The sequence below is a fragment of the Dermacentor variabilis genome, chromosome 3 (assembly GCF_050947875.1).
Source record: "Dermacentor variabilis isolate Ectoservices chromosome 3, ASM5094787v1, whole genome shotgun sequence".
In the NCBI taxonomy this organism is placed as follows: Eukaryota; Metazoa; Arthropoda; class Arachnida; order Ixodida; family Ixodidae; genus Dermacentor; species Dermacentor variabilis.
This window is the reverse complement of record NC_134570.1, coordinates 76,583,180-76,605,841: the sequence shown is the minus strand read 5'-3', so window position 1 is coordinate 76,605,841 and position 22,662 is coordinate 76,583,180. Positions and strand designations below refer to the sequence as shown.

At 44.3% G+C, this 22,662-nt stretch overlaps 1 protein-coding gene across 8 annotated transcripts in view; it reads left to right on the top strand.

The window, feature by feature from the left end:
* The window catches only part of mib2 (E3 ubiquitin-protein ligase mind bomb 2), a 92,443-nt gene extending 71,775 nt beyond the window's left edge, over window positions 1–20,668 (top strand). For all 8 annotated transcript variants that reach the window (XM_075685681.1, XM_075685682.1, XM_075685679.1 and 5 more), the window contains 3 exons: window positions 1,073–1,305; window positions 5,493–5,848; window positions 10,219–20,668. In XM_075685681.1, coding sequence (XP_075541796.1) covers window positions 1,073–1,305; window positions 5,493–5,746 — 487 coding nt within the window. In that variant the 3' untranslated portion in view covers window positions 5,747–5,848; window positions 10,219–20,668. The remainder of the gene's footprint in view (window positions 1–1,072; window positions 1,306–5,492; window positions 5,849–10,218) is intronic.
* Window positions 20,669–22,662: the final 1,994 nt, after the last annotated feature.

Here is a 22,662-nt window from a genome sequence, read left to right as displayed (position 1 = left end):
ACAAGACTCCGGCGTCCACTTCCCGTAAGATGTCGCATTTATCCTTCAGTGTTTGGCGCAGTAGTATTTACCGCGGGCGCACGCCATTCTGAAACCGCACGTCAGCACGGCGAAGCACACCACCGAGGCCTAACTTTTCAAGCGATCCGCACAACAAAGGTCGTAAGCGCGCCGAAAACTAGAAAACTCGAGGCTGCCGAAAGCGGCCGAGACCACCGCGAGTTCAGGACAAAGACGTTGACGAAGGCTCCTCCTATTCGTTCAATTCTCGAGCGCTAGCGGCGCTGCGATGTACTGGATTCGCTGTATTTTTTGTGCTGGTTGCGCCATCCATCGATTAACAACTGCAGCTATACGACAAGATTCTTAGGCCTCTGAGATCGGCGGCTCAAAACCGGAAACCGCAGTTCTCGGAGGTAGAGAGAGGGCGTAGCTGTTGCCACAGCTGTCACCCCTTGCCCTCCAGCCTCTGCGCCGGGTGCTGGCACCGGTTTTACCCGCTTTTTCCTTCTCTCCCCATTTTGGAGGCAACTCAGCCGCTGCAGCCTCGCGACAAGGCCTGCTCTGGCCATGTGCCAGGCGGCGCGTAGTTCGAATTAACCGTGGCAGAACCAACTCACGTTCGAATTAACGGGCTTTTTTATACATGGACTTCTATGGAGCTAGGCCGGACCAAGTAGTACGGTTCGAATTATCCCGAAATTCGAATTACTGAAGTTCGAATTAACGAGCTTTTACTGTAGTTATTGGCAATCAACGAGAGTGAGTGTGTAGCCATCATGAGAATTCACAGTGAAGAGGGAGCCATAGGTGCCACCTTGTTTGACAACGCTATTTCTTAGCATCCGTGCTTTGTGAGTGTTACTGTCTCTTGCAAACTACCGAAAATTGCGTGCAGCTGCAAAATGCAAACTCTCCTCTCGCATACTGCACATGCGCACTAAGGCGCACGCAGTGAATTGCGCGCACTAAACGCTAGCTCGCGCTATACTAAAACTCTTCATTAGGTAGCATTTAAGTATGCACCAAGACGTCCAACGTAAGTTTCGTTTTCTTGCTTTTCTATGTGCAGAAGTGCATCTGCACTGACAGTGGCACCCCTTCTGGAACCATCCACCGGAACAGCAGTGACAGTTTCGTCAGCTGATGAGCTGCCTCATGTCGCTGAATGCCAGATATGCCTAGAGTCACCAGCCTCGGTGACTTTCGAGCCGTGTGGCCACCGTATGGCCTGTGAAGACTGCAGCGTGCGCATGAAGAAGTGCCTCACCTGCCATGAAGTCATCACTCGCAAGCTTGATGCCTGTGAGTACCGCATTTGTGCGTGTATAGCCCACCACCACATATAATCCACACTCCCAATTACAACAGCCCAGAAAGGAAAACAAGATATGCCCACATATAATCCGCAAAGGTAACTGCATGCAACACTGCTCAAATCTTTGCGAAGACAGTCTCCATTTACTGATGCACTTGTCTACATCGTATCTTCGGTCAGCAGCTCTGTTCCCCCATGCTTCAGCGGTGCTGACAAGGCTGGATACACATGCCAGACCTTATCGCGGACAAATCAATCACATGATATTTGACGTGAATTGGATCACTTCGCAGCTAGCACTCACACGACAGCAGATGGACAGCACGGACGGAGAAGCCCTCGCATCAGCAACGATGATGGAGCAAACGCGACTGAGCCGAAAATCCAGATGGCGATTTGTCTCACTGCTGTATCACGAAACCCTTTGCACAAACAGAGGAAGCCCCCCAGGAACGGGCAACATATGAATGTATGAGTTAGCTAACAACATGTGCGCTACTCGCCAAGCTGGCAACCTGTAATGCAGAGGAGAACGGGCGACCGTGAAAGAGGGGAGAAGGGCACTTCAACATGCAGGGATGGGGAGGAGGTGGGGTTCTGTAGGAGATAACGAAACATTTAAGGGCGGAGAACCTTGCCCTGAGGTGTGGCTTCATGGCAGCACACTCCGCGCTGCCTTAAAACCACACTTCATGGCAAAATTCGCATATACCGTGTTTACTTGAATCTAGGCCGGCCCCAATTCTAAGCCAACTCCCGAATGTCCAAAGCCAGAAAATAAAAAAAAACTTACCTCTAACCTAGGCCGAACAAAAAAGTGAGGACAGCGTTCACAAAATGAAAAAATATGAACATGCCAAGCTCACTCTACGTTACCATCGCCGCCTGCCTCGTCGCTATAGCCCAGACCACACGCGTGCACTCTTAAGCAAAATTACGCCCTTTTGCCACACAATAATGATCGTCATCTGTCTTGTCCGCATTTCCTTTCTTTAACGCAGCAAGTCCGGTACTTCCAAGTCACGAACGGCATGCCCGTTATCAGCATTACAGAGCATTCTCGACAGGAAAGTAGCGAGCGCAGCGTTTTCAAGGAAGGAAACGCAAGCAAGACAGATGGAAATTATTGTTGTGTGGCAAATATACACCCCAAATGGTGTACATTCGCTTAAGAGTGCGTTTGCAGACGCGTGCAATCTCGTGTCCACATGCCCATGCATGCGCAAACAGTGCGGCATGGCTCGCACGCATCGAAACACTGCACAATCTTTGTGAACTCCTCTCTGTTATTGCGCGCTTATATTCCTTATCGCTGTCATCTCCTCGTGGTGGCACACACAAAAACCATGTCCCGTTACCCCCTCCAATGACGGACGTTTTTCTCATCGATGCTGAAGTCCCGCCCAGCTTGAATGTTTGACGATGCCTCTGTGGCTAGCACAACTTTTCGTTTGAAACCAGCACTATAGTGACATTGCCTGTTTGGTGTCATTACGATAACGCTACATTGCATGTCGATACGACCCAGGTCAAAGTAGCAGCATCGCTCGTGTGCTTCACTTGGCTACTGGCACCACTAATAGCAGCTGCGATACTGACTTTTCTAGATGACGCTAGCTATGCACCATATTTATCATTTTAAATTGCAACCCGTGTGTTCTTTTAAATCTTTGAATCTAAGCCGACCCTAGAGCTTGGCATATGACTTCTTGAATGCGCGACGCACAAGGTCCTCTAGTATGCTGGCCCATGCGTCCACAATTCACTTGCATAGCGTAGCTGGCGAAGCCCGCTTCAGTTGCCCGGTCAGCGTCACTGCAGGCTCATTTCAGCACATCCAATCTGCATAACGCCGCTTGACCGCGTCCTTGAACGGCTTGTTCACGCAAACATCTAAAGCCTGTAGCAGAGACGTCATCCCACCTGGGATAACGACGAGTTCAGTGCCAGATTCGCGCGACAGCCTCTACACTGAGTCGGCCAAATGGCAACAAAATGCGTCCAGCACAAGGATGGACGGGAACAACCACAGTGCACCAGGCCGCCTACACCAGACGGACTTTATCCAGTCGAGCACAAGATTCTCATTCATCCAGCCTTTCCCATGTCATCTCACGACCACATTTTTTGGCAGCTCCTCACCTTTAGACACTGTCTTGTGCTTGAAGACGACATAGGGCGGGAGCTTGTGTCCGTCTGCCGTGCACGACATGACAGTAACTTGCGTTTTCTCGTTGCCAGTGGACCGTACATAAATTTGTTTAGAGCCCTTTGTGCACATTGAGGGGCGATGGCATGTCTAGATAAACTGGCGTTTATCTGCATTGCCGATTTGCCCTAGCTAGAAGTTCTTGGACTTGCACGGTGAAATAATGTGGTGCTGGAAAGCCACAAGCAGCTCTTCGAATGATTCGGGCAGCTTTTGCGAAATCGAAGTTCAGCGGCGTAAGGGAAATCCGGCACGGCACATGTAGCGATAAATCCACTGCTTGCTCGCTTTGAAGGTGGAGCTCGGTAGTCCCTTTTCTCTTGCGAGATTCTTACCTTTTGCCTGCATAAGCTCCACGTTCACAGCTAGATGTGTGGCTCGTTGTTAGCGTACAAACTCCGTCAGGGCGAGTTCGATTTCAGGGAATGTCCCACTCTTCGGGCCGCGAAAGCTTTGTGTTCCGCTGCACGCGAAACAAGCTTCCTTCTGTCGACGTCATCCTCGAATGCTTGCCTTGTCAACGCCAAACTGCCTCCCGCCCGCACTGTTGCCGATGTCCTGTGCGTCTAAAACAGCCTTTCTCTTGAAAGCAGCAGAGTACTGTTTTCGTGGTCCGGATATCTTGGTCCTTCAATGCAGAATAAGAAAGGTGTACTTCGCGAAGCGTGGTTTGCACGTGTGCTGCCAAGGTACACACTGAACAATAAAAAACGATGCTGTAGTCACGCAGCAATAACGAAACTAAGCCATAGCCACACAGCAAAAAGGAAGCCAAGCCATAGCCACGCAGCAATAACGAAGTCAATCCATAACCACGCAGCAATAACGAAACCAAACCTTCTAGCCCAAATTTCTGATATAAATTTTTGTTCGGATCCACATATAGTAGGAAGCGAAAATTTATGATGCTAATACCGCATTTACTTGCATAATGATCGCACTCACATAATGATTGCACCCTGAACTTGTCGCAGCGATATGTTGAGTGCCAAGTCTAGCTAATGATGATCGCGCTTACCATCTTTTGAATGCTACGCGAACGACTCTTGAAGACATACCAAGCGGTCTGCACGCACCCAACTTTCTTGAGATGCCCCCATTTTATTCCTTTCATTACTTTCCGCACTTCCATGAAAAAAAAGAAAAGCTACAACCAAGCTTGCCTCGGCTTTATTATTTGTAGGCTTCGTAATGGCTTTGGTCAACAACAACATAAGGGCGCCTTTCAATTCTTCTCATCTGCACTCGTGGGCACGCAACAAATCGTGAGCAGCAACGATAGTGGCCACGTTTACGCTGATACGTTATAAGTGTACCCTATTCATACGCCGACGCTTGTAACGCAGCTAATATATTTGCCAACCCTTATCGGAAACGTGCCGTATTAGGATAGCAGTGAAGACAAATGCCGCAGTTTGCGCAGCATGCCCGCCATGTGTTTCAATGTCACTGGTAGCTAAGCGCACCCATCACTGTTTCTGTCCCCTCAAAGTGTACATGGCTATCTATGTTAGTGTCACAAACTTGCCGATATTAACAATATTATTCATTACTGACACGGAAGAAACTGTTTCAATGCACGTAATATACTCACGAGGAGAAAAATAATCGCGTTCAGCGTGTTCGGCTTGCTCCGTCGGCCGCCATTTTTGTTTTGGTGTCCTGCACTGACGGCGGCAGCCGCCTGCTTGTCAGCCTGCAGAAAATGCGGGGCAAAAAAAAAGAATGTTTCTTTTCGTGGGAAATTTAACCCGTGTAATGATCGCACCCCTGGATTTGCGTAAATTTTTTTGACGGAAGAAGTGCAATCATTATACGAGTAAATACGGTAATAGGGGAAAAAAACCTCGTATTACATGCGGGTTGTTATGGTATGCTTATGAAGAATGTCAGATAATACATAAGGAATGTATTTTCCTATTGCGTACTACTTTGTTACAAATGGGTTTCGCCTCTGTACCCCAGCCGGTCGGACCGTAGCGCCTTCAGGCAGTGGCCGCCAAGGGGGCGCTGGTGGGCCCGTGAGCCTGGAGCGCCTGCGGCAGCTGGAGTTACGACTGCAGGAGATGGAAGAGTGGCAGGGCTGCAGCATCTGCCTGGAGCGGCGGCGCAACGTGGCCTTTCTATGTGGACACGGAGCTTGCAGCGTCTGTGCCCAGACTCTTCGCATGTGCCACATGTGTCGAAGGGCTATCACCCGCAAGATCTTTCTCTACTAGTCTCTTCTACATCAGGCATCAGCGACGAGGCTTTTATTTTCTTCTACCATCGCACGAGCACCTCGAAGCAACACTTGCACGTCGCACTGTGGTGGTTCCAAGGTAGGTCAGTGTGGCGTCGTCACTTAGAAAGCAACTTTGGGAGGGAAGGGTCAAAAAAAAAAGAAAGAAGGGAAACTAAAGTGAAAGCAGCAAGTGCAGGATGGTCCTGTGCCCCCTTTTTCAAGTGTGGAATTTTTTTTATTTTTGCACTCTAAATTGGTACCTTGTTTTTAAAAGCCAGCACAATACCCGGTGCCTTCTATCTTTGTTGTTTCCTTTATTTTCGCAGTTTGCTCCAAGGTGTTCACCAGCTAGCTTACTTAGCTGCATTAAAAGGGACATTGATTCGATTGATTGGTTCTTATGCCCTAAAGAATGCACACTAGATCAAGACGGTCCGTATTTCAAGGAACCAGTTTCCATTACAAACGAATTTGAGTTGGCAATCATAGTAGATTATCTGAGAAATAGTACTGCATTTGACATTTTATAGTCGCAGTCATGAGTGTCTGCATGAGCTTGTTTTCGGTGGCCTGGGTTGGAGCACTCCATAAATATTGAAAATGAGGATTAATAACTAGAGGCACTGAGTAAATGAATGTTCAATTTCGGATCGAATAGTGAATGTTTGAATAATTCGATTCGTAAATCAAATAGATATCTAATATTCGATTTCTCAAATATTCAATTTTTCAAATATCAGTGCTTTCAATGAATGACCTGGCCATGGTCGGTGCCTTGACTTACACTGCGTTCTCACACCACCCAATCTTTGTCTGTACAAGGCTCAGCCATGTCGACCAGACCGATCAAAACAATTACCGCTATGCAAACAGAGAGAACAACAAAAACAGCACTTGTGAAAAGCACACAAGATATGTGTGATGATGGGCCGATTAGCCACCAGAAGTCACGCTGATCACATTGAATATCCGAGTTCAGTGTTCACCGCGCAATCTTTTCGTGGGCCTCCCGATTTGAGAACTCTTTACCGCAATGCGTGCAGCACTGATGATCACGCAGAGCGGTAGTGAGTGGTGTGATACGGCATTCTGCCCTTTTGTCAGTCGCGCAGATTCCTCTTAACGAGCTGACAATGACCCACAGAAACCACCTGCCACAAAGATGGAAAAAGCCTCTTGTTTCTTGGAAGAAAACTGGAAAGCAGTACTTTCTAAGCAATAGGAGATTGCCATTAACCCTTAGAGGGTCACATTTTTTTTCCCATATGCGACCGCCCAGGGTCGACTTTTTTTATTGCAGATTCCAATTCTTCTTCGGGACTTATTTTGACAAAAATTTACCTTATTTTTTTCTCGGGTGACCGTAAAGTGAGAAAAAGATACATTGAGTTGGTATATATGTACTCTTCATTCATGAATAACAACAATAAAAAAGAAAATAAACTTATAAGAATTTAAAATTTGATGCATTCTTATACACATAGTTCAAGGCTTTGAAAATGCGCATACAAGAATATATCGCAAGGCTGAAATGTTCCTGCTCTTACACTAATATGCACATCCATAGTGTAATAGAACTGCGTAGGCGCGCGCACTCAAGGAAACTGTGTGGTTGTGTGCCCGTCTAAAAAGCAAAACATGTGACAAACTTCCGCTAATCTTCATCTTATTGCCAACCAGAGGCAATTAGTTTTTGCGAGTGTCTAAACAAAGAAAAGCAATGGAAATGCATGCATGGCAGCATCCTTCCTATGCGCACCCCTGTGAGCACTAAACGAGCGAGAGACAGGCGGTCACCCTTTGAGCAATTAGTAACGAGATAGCCATCAGTTTTTCAAGCGCAACAAGCCGAAACGGCCCGTTGAACAAAATCCAAACCACTGCCCGCCCACGTGCATGCCAATGCGCGAGTGGTAGTACATAGACACGCGGGACCAAGCTAGCTCTAAAACAAACGATGCAACGAAAACCGAGAGAGGGAGGCGGGCGAGAAAAATTACCTGTATTCCCACATAGTGGCAGCACATGACAGAAAAGAAAAAGTTAGGAAATTGGCCCGCTTTTTAAATGCAGAGACGGCACCGTAAATATACAGCATCGACCATTTTTGGACTTGCTCGCGGCACCATATATTTATGTCATTGAGCCTTAAAGGGCACAGTATGGCTCACTATTGCATTGAAAACACCCTTGGTATTTAGGACAACTTCTTTATTTCTTCAGCTTCAGAGGGAAAAAAGGCATTTAGTACTATTTGACAAACATTTTATAGATAAAAAATATTTTCCAGACCTTTGTATATGAACTGAGTTATCAGTGCTGGCATGCGAATTTTGTGTTCCCTTTAATAAGAGTACAGCGTACTATACATCTTGATTCATAGGTAACTACGTTACTGATAGCTAGTAAGATCCTTGTTAAAGGGGCCCTGAACCACCCCTCAGGCTTGGTGAAATAACATAGTCTGCGGGTAGCATACGCTGCTGTGAGCATCTCAGCCAAGTTTTGCTGTCGTACTACACGGTGCGTGGAGCTCGCAAGCAGATCACAGTCACCTTTCTCTCAAACACTCACTTTTCAACACAGACCCTGTCCTCACTCTCTTCTGGACGCTTTGTTTTGTCATCGGACACTTTATTGTGTCATTCCCTTAAATGGCTGCTATTGGCTGATACCTGACGTAAAGCTGCTATTGGCTATGTGGTGTAGGTAAACCGTGACCGCCGCGGGGTGCCGCCACGAGCTCACTGGCTAAATGCACTGCGGCTTACTTAGGACAGCCACATTTGGCTTATGTTAAGCGCATCGTAGGCACCAAAGACGGAAGTCGTGGCGTTTTCGTTAACATGAAAAATGAAATTTGAACTGCGTGCCACTGTGACACTTAGACGGCGGAGCGGAGCGTTGTGGGCACACCCCATTGGGCCATAACCTTCGCAGTGCAAGGCATTGAAGAAGGAACAAGAGCACAGCAGGGGCCGTGTTTGATCGCCAATAACTGCGCTTCTGCTGAACACATTGAAGTACTTTTTGCAGCAAAGTATTTCTGTAATAGCCTATTTTCACTTCATATGCCTTCCTCCACTTTAATAGAAAGTGGAAGAATAAAAGCTTATGTTAAGTTTTCTGATGTTTGATTCGAAATTCACTATTCGGTATTTGCTCACCCCTCCTTATACACAACTCTAGTGAAACTATCATCATACCTTAGCACAGCATAGCATTGCAATCAGTGATAACAATTGCTTTTCAAAAAAGAAAAAGTTTTTCTTGTTTTAAGCCATCTTCTCAAATGTGTATGTTCCAACGATCTGCATATTTAAGTGCATTCCTTTAAGTGAAATTATCCTTATTTTCATCTTGTTTTTAGAGAGTTGCCTGCTTTTTCTTTGACCCAAATTCATATCGTCACCCTGGTCTTTTCCCCCATCATTGAGCACAGACGGAAAGCTTTTGTAAAGTCCACATTGATGCTTCTGCAGTTGGCCTCAAAATTTGGCATTGAGGTGCAGTAGTGGCCATGAGGAGGACAGTACAACTGCAGAATAATTGGAACGAATGACCATACAAATGCTCCGTGTGTCCAGAAGTGGCAGCTGACACTGTGTTGTCAACTTCTGGCCATATCGCCGATCGGCTGCTTCCGTTGTCAGGGTGAAATGGTGTAGGCTGGAGAGCCAGTTCTTGCAGGGCTGCGAGCCACGTGTTTGTCCGCATTCTGCTCCTTCCACAGATAATGCATAAATGACTGTAGGAGGATTAAGAGCACCCAGTGCTCTTTAATTATGCGCCAAAATGAACACAGAAGTGCTGTGTGCAGGTGGTCAAACAGTGCATTGAAAAAGGAAAAGCAGAATCATGCCTTAATGTATTTACACTACTATTCTAAATGTGTCGTGCAAGGCACTGCTCATTACTATATTTGTAACCTTTTTTGTGAATACTGTTGTTGGTTATATAGTGCACACTAGTACACTGGCTTAAACAGGAGAGAAGTAAAAATGTCATGTGTCGTTCTTTTTTCTTCATTTTGTTCAGAGATAATGGCCGTCTTACGAGAGTGCATTACTTAAGAAGGCAGATGCATGCACATTTAATTTGGCATTGTTATCTTAAGCACACTGAGTCGAAAAAAATAATTATGGGGTTTTACGTGCCAAAACCACAATCTGATTATGAGGCACACCATAGTGGAGGACTCTGGAAATTTGGGCTACATGGGGTTCTTTAACGTGCTCCTAAATCTAAGTACAGGGTGTTTTTGCTTTTCGCCCCCATCGAAGTGCGGCCGCCGCGGTCGGGGTCCGATCCCACGACCTTGCACTTAGCAGCCCGATGCCATAGCCACTAAGCAACCACAGCAGGTTGAGTTGAAAAGGAAAATGTTCTATCAGTTCTTCCTTCTTTTTTTTTTTTAGTCAACGTAAGATGCCCTCTTTATCCTTTGTTTCTTTCTCTCCTTCCCAGATGATGGTCGTCTATTGTTGTGTACGTTGGAAAGCATCAGCGAAATCACAAGTGGCGTATCAACAAGAGCACCTGACAGCAGACCCACTGCCTGCACTGTTGTGAACTTTTGAGTGCACACACTCGTTTTCTTTTTCTTTTTGTTGTTGTTATTATTATTTTTTTTTAAGCGGTACATTTGAAATTGCAGCTGTAGATTATCACCTTCGTGTTCCGTGAGTTTTGTAGTAGTGACAAACCTCTTGCCAGCGGACTTTGTGTGTTCACTACCTCCTCCGGCGTCATCGCCGTTGAGGGCACTCGTGTTGCGCAAGAACTGGCTGCATCCCATTGTCTTTTGTAAATAGCCCGGGGTCTTTTTGCGCACCTGAGGTAGCTTGTGTCGTGCCGACGTGACTAATGGGCACAGATGTGACTAAAACTGCATAGCCTCGGGCAGCATTTCAACGGCTCCAAAACAAGTGGTCTCCTGTGACCGTGGCTCTCTGGTAGTGCTCCAGTTGGCGTGCACCAGGGAATGTACATGATGCACTAATTCTTTTGTTTAGTGACTCTGTTCTGTGGTAGCACTTTCTCTGCAGAGCTGTGAAAGGTTCAGTGTCAGAGACTTAGGTCACGATTACAGTGGAGAAGTTCACGTGACTTGGTGAGAAGCAGTGCACTCTTTGTGTTAATTTTAGTTAGAGCAATGTTGTCACTTAGTGGGTGTACAATTTCGGGTGTAACGAGAGAGAGAGAAAGATCTGACTTCATTGTATTGTGTAAATAGTAGCCGGTCTGAAGTTACCGAATTCATTGTCTGTCATTGTCATGTGTGTGAAAGTTGAGCTCGGCTCATTTGCTTGCAATAAGGAATGGGCACATAAATGTGTGAATGTTTTGCTTATCTCTAATAGACCGATCTTGTAGTGAGTTTCTGCCGCAACGCCGCTGCCGCTGCCATTTTAAGGTGCTGGTGGTCGCAGTCCTTGGTGAACTGCACGGCAGCTAGTGGTATAATTGGAAGCCTCTAGCTTTGTTTACTATTTACTATGTACCAACTTCTTTGTTCCCTGCAATGGAGGGCTATCAGATAAAAAAATAGAAAGCTTGGGAGGAGAAGAGGAGGTTGTACATTGTGGCGTAGGTTGAGGAGGTTCCCTCGCATCTGTTACTTGACAAATGTTTTGGCAAGCCTTCAGTCAGTCAACTATGGCTATCACTTTCATTCGTTACAAAGAGATTAGAAGAAGCATTCTGCCCGTGTCTGCCCCCGTAATATTATGCTCTCCCCTACATAACACTGTAGGCAATAACACCAGCATTGATAGCATCGGCATTCAGCTGAAGGGTCTCTCTGGGCCTAAGTACATCTGGAGAGTAATGAGGACCAATTGACAACCTAGTGCTTGACAAGGCAGGTGAACTTAAGCCAGAGAATGGCAAGATCAGTCTATTGCCAATTTTCTTGTAATGCTTGTTGGAGCCATCATTGCGTTTGCTTCACATTGAAATGTGTTTTGCCCATTGCTCATTGATAGTGACCAAGGGAAGTATTCTGCAAGAGTCCACCTAATGGACATGTCCATTTTGTCTGCTGTTGAAGTTCTGATTGGCTGGGCTGGGCTGCGCATACGCAGCAGCCAGGTGCCACAGCCAATCAGCACTTCAGCAGCAGACGAAATAAACATGTCCACTAGGTGGACTCTTACAAAATACCATCCCTGTGCACAGAATGCATTAATTGCTCATGATAATTAACTAATCATTTTCATTCTGCTGTAAAGTCTTTGGTTGTCACTTGAATGCACTCTTCCATTTGTTCTATAGAATTCGTGGCGAGTTGTCACGGATAATTCAGGGGTGGTCATAACGAAGTTGGCTTGTCACTTAATGAGCTCGTACTTTAAGCTAAGCATTTAGTACTTCCTCAATTAATTACTGCCTGTTAACAGGTAGTTGATTGGTTAATTGGTTACATTGATTTAAGGGCACACATCTAAAACAGCAAATCAAAGTTGCACATTTCACATTCAAGAGTTGTTTTAACTGACAGGTCAGTGACACTGCGGAGCGTAAATTGCATCTGTGTTAAAGGCAGTGAATGTAAATCCTAACTACACCCATTATCCTGTCATGATGGGAGGTGGTTTACTAACAAAGGCACTGTATCTCCAGGCAGTTGTGCATGCAAAAGTAACAGGGCATGCTCAGTGTGTTGAGCTCGCTGGACATCAGCCAGCTATAACTGGTTAAATACACTAGGTATTGTGAGTTGAGCATGGATATTTAATGAGTCACTCAGCCAGCTGTCGATATAATGTGCCAGCCTTGCATTGTATGTTTGAGGAGGAGCAGCAAGGTCAACTACATGCACGCTAGTATGGTGCACATTTGAGATAAATATTCCGCCAGTGTAATGATTGTCTTCTATTTTAAATTTTGCTGAAACGTTAGCAGCTGTCTGCATAGGAGTGCACTAATATTGTGGTTGCCTTAGTGGTCTGTTTTAGATGCTTATCGCAGTTTCTTGTGGTAGACTGATGTTTTGACTGCCTGCACATTAAATATGGCGATGAGTACTGGACTGCTGCTTCTTATGTTTTTCATTTTGGCCTAAGAGACCATTCTCAGTCCTAAAGCATCTTTTCTTTCTTTTCTTTTCCTTTTTTTTTCCTGATGTAAGTGGGAAATGCAGAAAGCATGTCATTCTCAGGCAACCCACACCAAATCACTTTTGTTGGTGTTTTCAGCATTTGAGAGGAAGCATCACATTCTAGTGACCATAAAAGCAAAACTTTGCTTTGCACTCACAAGTCTGCCATCAGAATATATAGAAATTGTGATATGCCAGGAGTTAGTCACACATGCTGTTACAGCTCCACCTTCCCTTGCTGAGAAAAGACACCAGGTTTTCTAAACTAGATTTGAGAGTGCACTTGAAGTGGAGTGGACAAAAGCCTAATTATGCTTTATGTTTGTTTGTAACATTGCCTAGATATGTTCTTCAGTTTTCCTGTTTACTGAGCCAGTGACTACACTCAGTCAGCCAAGCCAGGCACTGCATAATTTTATTCCTTTCTGAATTTTTTTGTAGGTTGCCAAATTCAAAAATTTATCATCTTTTATGCAGCTGTACAGCCGTAAATCCTCTTGTAAAATATTGAAGTATTTTATTGCTATGTTCATCACTCCTTATCAAAAAGCTCTGGGGCCTTTGTCAAAATTAGTCTCTGCAGCTTCTGTAATTTGGATCATGTTCACCGCAGTTGCTTCATCAGTTGCTTTATAATGACTGCGCTCCTACATCCCCTGTTTATATTGCTGGGAAACTGGTGGCCGAGGCTGAAGTCAAGCTTCTTAAGTACTCTTGGCACTATGCTTTTCTCTGCTAGATATAAACAGTTTATACTGCAGGTTTAAAAGGCCCCTGAACCACCCCTCGGGCTTGGTGAAATAACCTAGTCAGCGGGTAGCATACGCTCCTGTGAACATCTCAGCCAAGTTTCGCTGTCAGACGCGGTGTGTGGAGCGCGCAAGTGGAGCGCAAAGTCTCCTTTCTATCAAACGCTCTCTTTTCAAACAAAAGCCTGCTCTTCACTCTTTTCTGGATGCTTTATTTCATAATAAAATGGATTCCCATACGTGGCTGCTATTGGTAGCTATGGTCGGCGAGGCAGTGTGGATACTGCGGCTGCCACGGGGTGCCACCACAAGTCCACTGGCTAAGCGCACTGCGGCTCGCTGAGGACAACCGCGTTTGGCTTACGGTTCGTGTGTCATAGGCACCAAAATCGGGAAGTCGTGGCGTCTACGTTAACGTCCAAAATGAAACTTGAACTACACGCCACAGTGACATTTAGAAGGTGGAGTGTTGTGGGCACGCCCCGCTCCGTCATAGCCTTCGTAGTATACGACATTGAAAAAGGAACAGGAGGTCAGCGGAGGCCGTGCTTGATTGCCAATAACTCCACTTCTGCTGAGCACACTGAAGCAGTTTTTTTTAGCAAAGTATTTCTGAAATAACCTATTTTCACTCCATATGCCTTTCTCCACTTCGATAAAAAGTGGTTCAGGACCCCTTTAAGGAACCGCCATCTTAGGCTGTTGTAAAACCTTTGCGAATGTACTGCTTAATACAAGGTGATATAGCAGGTCTGTGAGCGGGTAAACAGCTGTGCAGGTTCGTTTGGCATTACACACGCCTGATCACTCATAATTACTACTGCACACAACATAAAGTGTGAGTGCTTCTGCACCTTGACCTGCAAATGCAGACAGCAAAGTCTCTGGAGCCAGATGACTGAGAAAATGGCTCCTTATACGGAACATTAGAACAGTACAAGTTCTTCGCTAGGCAAATAGCTTCTCAGTTGAACTTTTTGGCTTAACATTTGCATAGAGTTTGGTAAAAGTCTGCTGTCATTTTAAAGGCCAGAGATTGTGTAAAGGACAGAGATTGATGTAGATTGATGTAGTGAGATTGTGTGTACTACTGGAGGGAATTTTTCTTGTGGTATTGTGCCAAGGATGGCGAAAACAGGCAGCTGTGAATGTGTAAGCAAACGAGAGTGTCATGTCTTTTTATACTACATTGCATTTTTTATCAGTCTTCTAAGGCAAAAAAGAAGAAGCTATGTATTGGTCTAGTCAGCGTTATTCATGCCCAACAAGTCTTCCATGACATCTGTGTGTTTGCCATAGGCGTTGTTTTGCTCCTCAATTACTTTGCTAATGTATGCATAGTAGTGAGTATTTTAGCCATAGGTGCAGAGCTTCTCTCTTATTGTGCTACCTTGGCATTTATTTCATAGTGTGTTCTCTTTGTACATTGCTACATATATGCGATATGTGAACTGTAATCCTAGGTACGCCAGTTGCTGCAACTCTAGCTGTGTGGGTACACACTTAAAAAAGTTTTTTCTTTCTTCGGGAGTACAGACATCTGCTTTTTAATTATAATTTGACCCATCATTTGTAAGCATCGATTACAATTGTAGCAGACATTGGACTAGGTAAATGTGCAATGTTTACTTTAACCATTGCATTTGTTTTCGGTGCAGTTTCAGTTTCTCATGCTGTTGAACTTATTAGTATTGGCAGCTTCCATGACTTTAATATGGAGGTGGAGACATTCTCAAGAGTGCAAATGCCGCAATGTATGCGGGCCCTGAAGAAAGGGTGCATGCCGTGGGATACACAAAGCTGCCGTTTTAATTTTTTTTCTTCTTCTTTTTTGTGTTAAGTGAAGGTTGTAAATGAAATGTCTGAGTTACTTTACTAGTACCCTGAAGGCAAATTTTAAGTCATGCTAAATTGACAGAACATATCCCTGTAAATGTCTCTGCCTTTGTTCTGCACTAGGAGATGACTTTGCTCATTGAGAGAAATTGGGATTGAAGACCCATCTCTTTGAGACAGCAGATTGCTTGAGAAAGTAACTCAAAACACCTAATTCACTTGCCGGAGATCTTACTAAGTGACACTGACTGACACCTGCTTTGAGTTTGAAGGCAAAACGACGGTGCCACGCGTTACCAATAGCACAGACTGTACAATATGAAGGGCTGGGCTCTTGTCTCGGGGCTCTTTTGTAGGAAAACCCAATTGAATTAGCCGCTTTCAGTTTAAGCTTAAATGTGAGTTAGGTGTCTCCTTCTTTTATAGTTATCTGTGGTTGAATGCCATTTAGAAGTTTGCTATAAACAGGACAAAAAGCATCATGGAGAGCCAATTCTGCATTTCGGATGGTATTACCAATCTGGCCTGGCATTCTTCGCTTAAGAAGCACTGTTCTTAGTCAAGTTGGCACTCTGACCATCCTGGTGTATTAATCACTTCGGCATGACTTAACATTTGCCTCTTGAGTCCTATTTAAGGCCATGCAGTTAATGCCACAGTTGTGGCCACTTCCACGTACATACTGTCAAAAACTCTAGGATTCACATTGAGCATCGGGCATTTGGAAGAAGCAAAAGATCAAAAGAAATCTTGGTAATAAAATATATTTTCTATGCTTGGGAGCTTCATAGCAAGCTTTGTAACTGGCAGAAATTTTTTTGTCATTCCTTTAGCACAAAGGGAAAAAGCCTAAATTTTGATGTCAGTACTCCCCCCACCCCCGTTTTTGTTTTACAAAATATAGAACAGAAAACTTGTTGCTCAAGCTCTAGTGCATAGTAGTCTAAATCTTTATAAGTAGTGTTTTTTAGGGCATACTTCATCCTTGTGTGCAGTTTTGCGTCTACATAGCATTGCTGAAGCTGCATCAGCCTTGTGGATGTTCCATGCGAATTGCCCTGTCATGGATTTCAAGCCTTTTGCTCGTTTCCTGTTTGTTGCCTGGAACATAACTTCTTGAAAACAAATTTCACTGCAGTCACATTAGAGATTTAGGAACAGTGGGTAGGCAGATGGGCCTAGCGTGCTCGAGGAATCTTATAACCATTACTCCACATGTGGTGAATTTGAACTCTGCTCGATTCTTTTGTTGTTGTTTTAATGCAGGATCAGTGATGTAGAGCAAGTTTGGGTTCGCTGTTTCTGAAGCTACCTATAGAAACCTGTGAAAACTCCTCAACTTACCCATCTCCTCATCATCAGTGGTTGAGAGTGCAACAGCTGTTCTCAGCATATTGTGAAGCATGCATAGCCTATGACTACGGTGCTGTCTCTGAAAATTTGCCCTAGCTGCTGACAGTATGCAGAGACATCGCAGCATAATCAGTGTGCTACTCTCTCACAGTGCCTTTTCTTTTTTCTTTTTTTCCTGTGGCAGATGTTGAGAAAAAGTAAGGAGTGTTGAAAATATGTGCTTATATAATAGTACTCCCACTGGTCATAAGTTTTCAATTTATGTAGAGTCCCTCCCAAGTAGACTTGTCGTGATTGGTCGAGAACAAGCTTTACTCAAGAATCTCTAGGGGAAATTTTTTTATTTTCTTGTGTCTGTTTCGTGTTTTCGATCAAGGAAGACTGAAAATATCTCTCTACTGTTTATCCTTCACATATTTCCTGAATTGTTTTCTTTGAAGGTGATCTACTACAGAGCTTTTGTCGAAACTTTCTTTCCTTCTCTAGCACGTTAATTTAAGAAAATTCATTTCTACCAGAACAAACATGCATATCCCAGTATGATTGCGTTGTTCGTGTAGACTGCCAATTTCGATGCACTTGTGCTTGTGATAGCAGTGTTACTCGTTTGAGTGTGACATGTAAAGTAACTTTGTTAACGTTGTGGTACTTGTGTCCATTTTATTGCATTATTTCAAGGCAAAATACTTAGTTTCAAGAAAGAAAAAAGCATCATATCCAAGAGTGATTGCATCCTGGTTACTTATGCATGAAATATCTTTTTTGGTGGCTGTCTAAGGCATTGTAACATATCCAGAAAATTAGAGCTACTCATAAGATGGCCAGGGGATTCAACTGTGTTATCCAAAACTGAAGGAACACTTGCTTGTATTTTCTTTTTTCTGCATGTATGTTATGCTTGAGTGGCTGTTGTTCACACCCAAAACATCTGATCACTTGTGTCATGCAGGATTTATCATTGCTGAGTATCATCTGACAGAAATCATTTCATGTATTGCTGTATTGCTTCATGATGAATGAGTGGCTCCTAGATACAGTTGTGAACACAGGTGGCTTATTCTTTATGTTTAAGTGAATTCAATAACTTCCCAATTATAAGCTTAAAGTTTTTCTTCCAAGCATCCCTGCCCTTGTTTTGCTTAACTCAGACTGTGTTTAAACTGACTTTGAGAGATTAGCACACACCGAATATGCGGTCATTCTTCCGTGAGAAAAGGAAACAAAGCGAAATGAAGTGGAACGACCATACCCATCACAGAAGGAGGGAAAATCTACAGAGGAAGCAAAAGGCACCGTTGTTGCCAAATTTCTGTGGCAGCAACTAGATGCAGGCTTACCCTGCTCCTGTTGAACCTGGCTGACCCCACATAGGCTTAATGCATGCCTGTGCTACTCGGGAATGTGCACTTATGGACACATTTGAGAAATGGAAGCTTCAACGAAATATCTAGGGAGCAGGAACATGGAGCCCTGCGTTTACGAGTTTGACACATGTCTCTGCATGTCATAGCGATCTGCCTTGCCACTCATTAAGCGATGAGGCATCTAGATCGATGACCATTCATTTTAGCATCACTTTTAGTGCTCATATCCAGGCAGGTTTGCAGCACAAGTCCAGTCCTGCAAAGACGCATTTCCGAGAAACTACTGCTTTCACTTCAGCACCTTTTCTTGCTCTGTTCCCAGATGTACTACGCTATTTGAGATTTCATAAGTAGATAAGGCTAGTGATACTGCATAGGCCCAGTACAAAGCATACGAGTATACGAGCAGTGCTCCAACCTATGCATGCCTGTAAGATTAGTCACATCGGTGATGGAGCTTGTGCGACTTCCTAGTTTTGGAGCGATGACCATATCATGTAAGAGACAATGAGAGCACAGTCCTGTCTATTGCTCAGTAGAATTTACAAGAGTTGCCTCCTTGGACAAGTCAGAAGGTGGATTGCTCTCCATGTCTACTATAGCACAGTGTCTGTACAACACTAGCCCTAGCTGCAATTGGAGCCTTACTAATAGTCTTAAACCGTTAGAAAAAGTCAAGAAAGGCCGTGCCTACATATTTTTACAACACGGCAGCAGCATTAGGCTGAGAAGAGCCCCTGGGAAGCTCCTGCACATATCTCTCTACTTAGCTTTCGTGTGCAGGCAGGCATGCCAAGGTACAAGGTGTGCCATGCAACTAAGTAGTCCTTCATAGCTTATTAGCCGTAATGTGTGCATTGCACTTTTATGCAGTTTTTCACAGCGTGCCACCTTGAGGTACTTACGCGTGGCAGTTTAATCCTGGAGCATTGCTAGTGTAGCAACACCTGCAGGAGTGTATGATATCTTGTGGGTCATACTTTGTTTTTTCTTTCTTCTTTCTGGCACACTGTACTTACAACTCGGTCCATAGATGGTCAGTGTTTAAGCAAGGACACATACTATGTTAAATGTACCACATATGCAGTGTTCATTCCATGCATGTCAGTAAGTTGAGATTAGCGTGTTCAGCGTACCTCCTCTGTGCATTTGCAGAAAACAGTTGGCGAGCGTTTGTTTCTTTCAGGAATGTGTGTACGACTAGCTTTTCTGTGTGTTTGCGTTATCATTTTTGTGTAATAGATGCTGCCTGTATTATAATCTGTACTGCAGTGTGTTTCCGTGTGTCATCTACTCTAAAATGAAAGATTGGAAAGTGAGGTTGGTGCCACTGACCATTTGGTGATCTTTGTGGAAGTGATTCAAGAAACGGAAGCTGAAACATAGATGAAGAGAAACTTGTTTTTTTATTGGTACATGTTGTCGATTCCACCATGGCTTCTAATATGCTTAAATATTTGGAATGGCCCGACTCTGCCAGACCTGTGCAGCTCTGGAAGCCTTCATTGTCAGCTCGAAATCTTGTCCTACTAAAAGCAGGCAGGTTTGTAATTTAGCAGTAAGTTTTGTGTTACCAGATCATTGCTCCAATTCTTTATGCGTGATGATGATGATAGTATAAATGTCGGCCATAGCATTCAGTTGGTATTGTTTTTTCAGTAATGGTTAGCCGAATTTGTAATTCTTGTCGTTGAAAAATTACTTCGACCCGTTTTATCTTTGGCAGGTCACAGTGAAGCACCAGAAGTTTCTTTTTGTAAACACTGGGACAAGCGTTGTGAGAAAACATTGCTGACCAGTGTCGTGTCGTATTGTGTGTGAAGAAGCTCGATATATTTCGTTTGTTGCGCCAACGCTATGCCCATTGTCTGCATTGTGAAGTGCAAATCCTGTAAATGATTGATTGCACTTTGATAAGTAGTCTTCTGCTTAAGTTGGGTTTTTAGATCTTTTCCAATTTTGACTCCAGTTATTGCACTAACAATGTTTCTCTTACCTGAGTTGTCCAGGTCACACATTTCAGCTTGAAAAGATTAGCATTGTTCATACGGCAGCATTTTTTTTTTTTTTTGTGAACAAACATACTTTACTGGTCAGGTTACATTTGGATTGATTGAAAATAAGACACCATTAGCAATGACTTCGTGTTGTTTTTTGTTCATTTGTCGACATACGTAAAAATTTTGTTTCAGGCCTAGTTGTATGCCACTCTTGCAACTGACTTGCATCCCATGTTGCGGTGAAGTTTTTGAGCGCTTGAAAGTGTCCTGTCATGGGAATGTGTACAGTAGCTTACTTGAGTGACGTGTGATATACAATAGTGATCAGTCACTTTTGCGATGCCCCACTTGTACTTTGCCTATTAGAGATATGCCAGTGGCCCACCCCCACCACTTCCCTCCCGTTTTGTGGGATCTCAGGTTGTCCTCCTTGTGTGCTTGTGTCAGACTATTTTTGTCACACACCGTCTGATGGGCACTTATTTAATGAATAAACCTTGAATTACACTCTGGTGTCTGACTTTCTTTAATAGTTCACTTGTACAACAGACTGGCAATAATTCTGGAACCATCAAATGAATTGAGGGACATTCATGCCAGATCTAGTGACTGGGATTAGAACAATTGTGACAAACTTTAGTGACTTGAGCTTTCACAGCAAACAAGAACAGCACTGATGGATAAGTTTTAAGTGCAACTTAGGCGGAAATTCCTGCGGTGAGCGTCGGCCTAACCGAGGGATCGAACATGGGGAAGAATGAAAGAGCGAACGCTCAGCATAGTGTGGGATGAAAGATGCGAGGAGGAAAGCTGAGGAGGAGGATGCAGCGGAACCATGAGGTGGAAAGCCAAGGAGGAGGGTATGGCGAAAGCATGAGAAAAGTGTAGTGTGGCGACGATCGCCATGAGGTGGCACCAGAATAGTGTGCATAATTTGGGAGGTCTGTCTGCGGTGGCTGCTGTGAATCATGCTCACGTGTCACCCATGTGCTGCCTCTCGTGATCTCCAGGGGTGCGATCAGAGATTGTTGCTTGAAACATGCATTCACTTTTGCCTCCTGTGATTGGCCACGCTGAATCGTCAGCCACCGGGCGTGGCTGACGTTTCGTTTGCACTCCTTTGGCTGGCGCTCCGTTTGCAACATGCCACAAGAGTCATATTGTCCACTCCAGCCAATACATCGAAAAAACAAAACATATAGATCTGTGCTTAACTTTCGCATTAGGAAGTATCATAATCGCCGGTGAATTTTTTTGAGGTTGTTTCTGAAGATAAACATTGTTGTGCATTCGTCTGCTTTTGAATAGAATCTTGAAACTACATTCTAAACCCTTCACTGGCAATAAAGTCAGAAAAAGATATTTAGAAGTGCAGAATTTTTTCAAGACCTGCATATTGTGTGCTATTTTTATTTAAAAAATGTTTGCTAATTTTTTTTGGCAATTGCACAAATTGCCAAAAATTCACAACGAATTAACTCGTCATCAGGACCAGAGGATGCTAATTGTGATGCTCATCTCGTCATCGGCAATTAAGGAGTTAAAGGGACCCGAAACACTTGTTCAATGTGGCAAGAAAATGTTGCCAATCTGTGAATGAGGTGCCTGTGAGCATTTGTGCTAAATAATATTGTACTGCATGCTGCAAGGAATTTACAATCTCTTGTTAAAAGCATTGAAAAATCTCTTGATCTAGCTTCCACAATGTGGTCATGCAGAGTCATCGCAAGCAGCTGGGCCCACAACAGCTAATGGCCGACTTTTGATACAATCATTGTTCATTTGAGTTAAATAAATGAACAATATATATGTATGTGCGATCTGAAAGCAATGGAAAAAGTTCACCGACAACACGCGAATGCGAAATTTGAGTGCAGCTCTATATGTGTTTCATATCGCGATATATTGAGGCACAGCACCAATCACCGCACCGAATGGCAGAGCCACGACGTGCGGCACTGTACATAGACCGGCCACAGAGTTGCTGTTTCCCGGCAACTGCAGCTTGTTCAACTGTAATCTTTACTGGGAAACGCTGTGCCTGAAGGCGAGCTTTCTCCTTCTTCTTTGCCCTGGACAGCTGGTGCAGTGAATGCGTGGACATGGAGGTCACCTGGTGGTGCTTCAAGGTGGCTTCATCTAGTTTCCTCCTCGCACTCTATTTGCTATCGCAGTCTTCTGCTTTTCTCCTTACCCTTTTGCCGTACAGTCCTCCTTCGCTTTCCACCACAGGCTTTCACTGTAGCCTCCTCCTCCTCTGCTTTCCTCCTTACTATTGCCTTCTTTCATTCCCCGCTGTGCTCCATGTTTACTCGGTTACACTGACGAGGCTCACCGACGCTCAACATAAGACCGGCCACCTAAAAGCTGCGCTATAAAACCATTTCATCTTTGCGCTACATATGACAGTTCTGCATTCCTGCTTCTGCTGCCTTTTGCCTCCGAGATAAAACAAATATTGTAGATAACTTTGGGTGAGGCAAGCGGGACATTGATCTTTTGTGCCC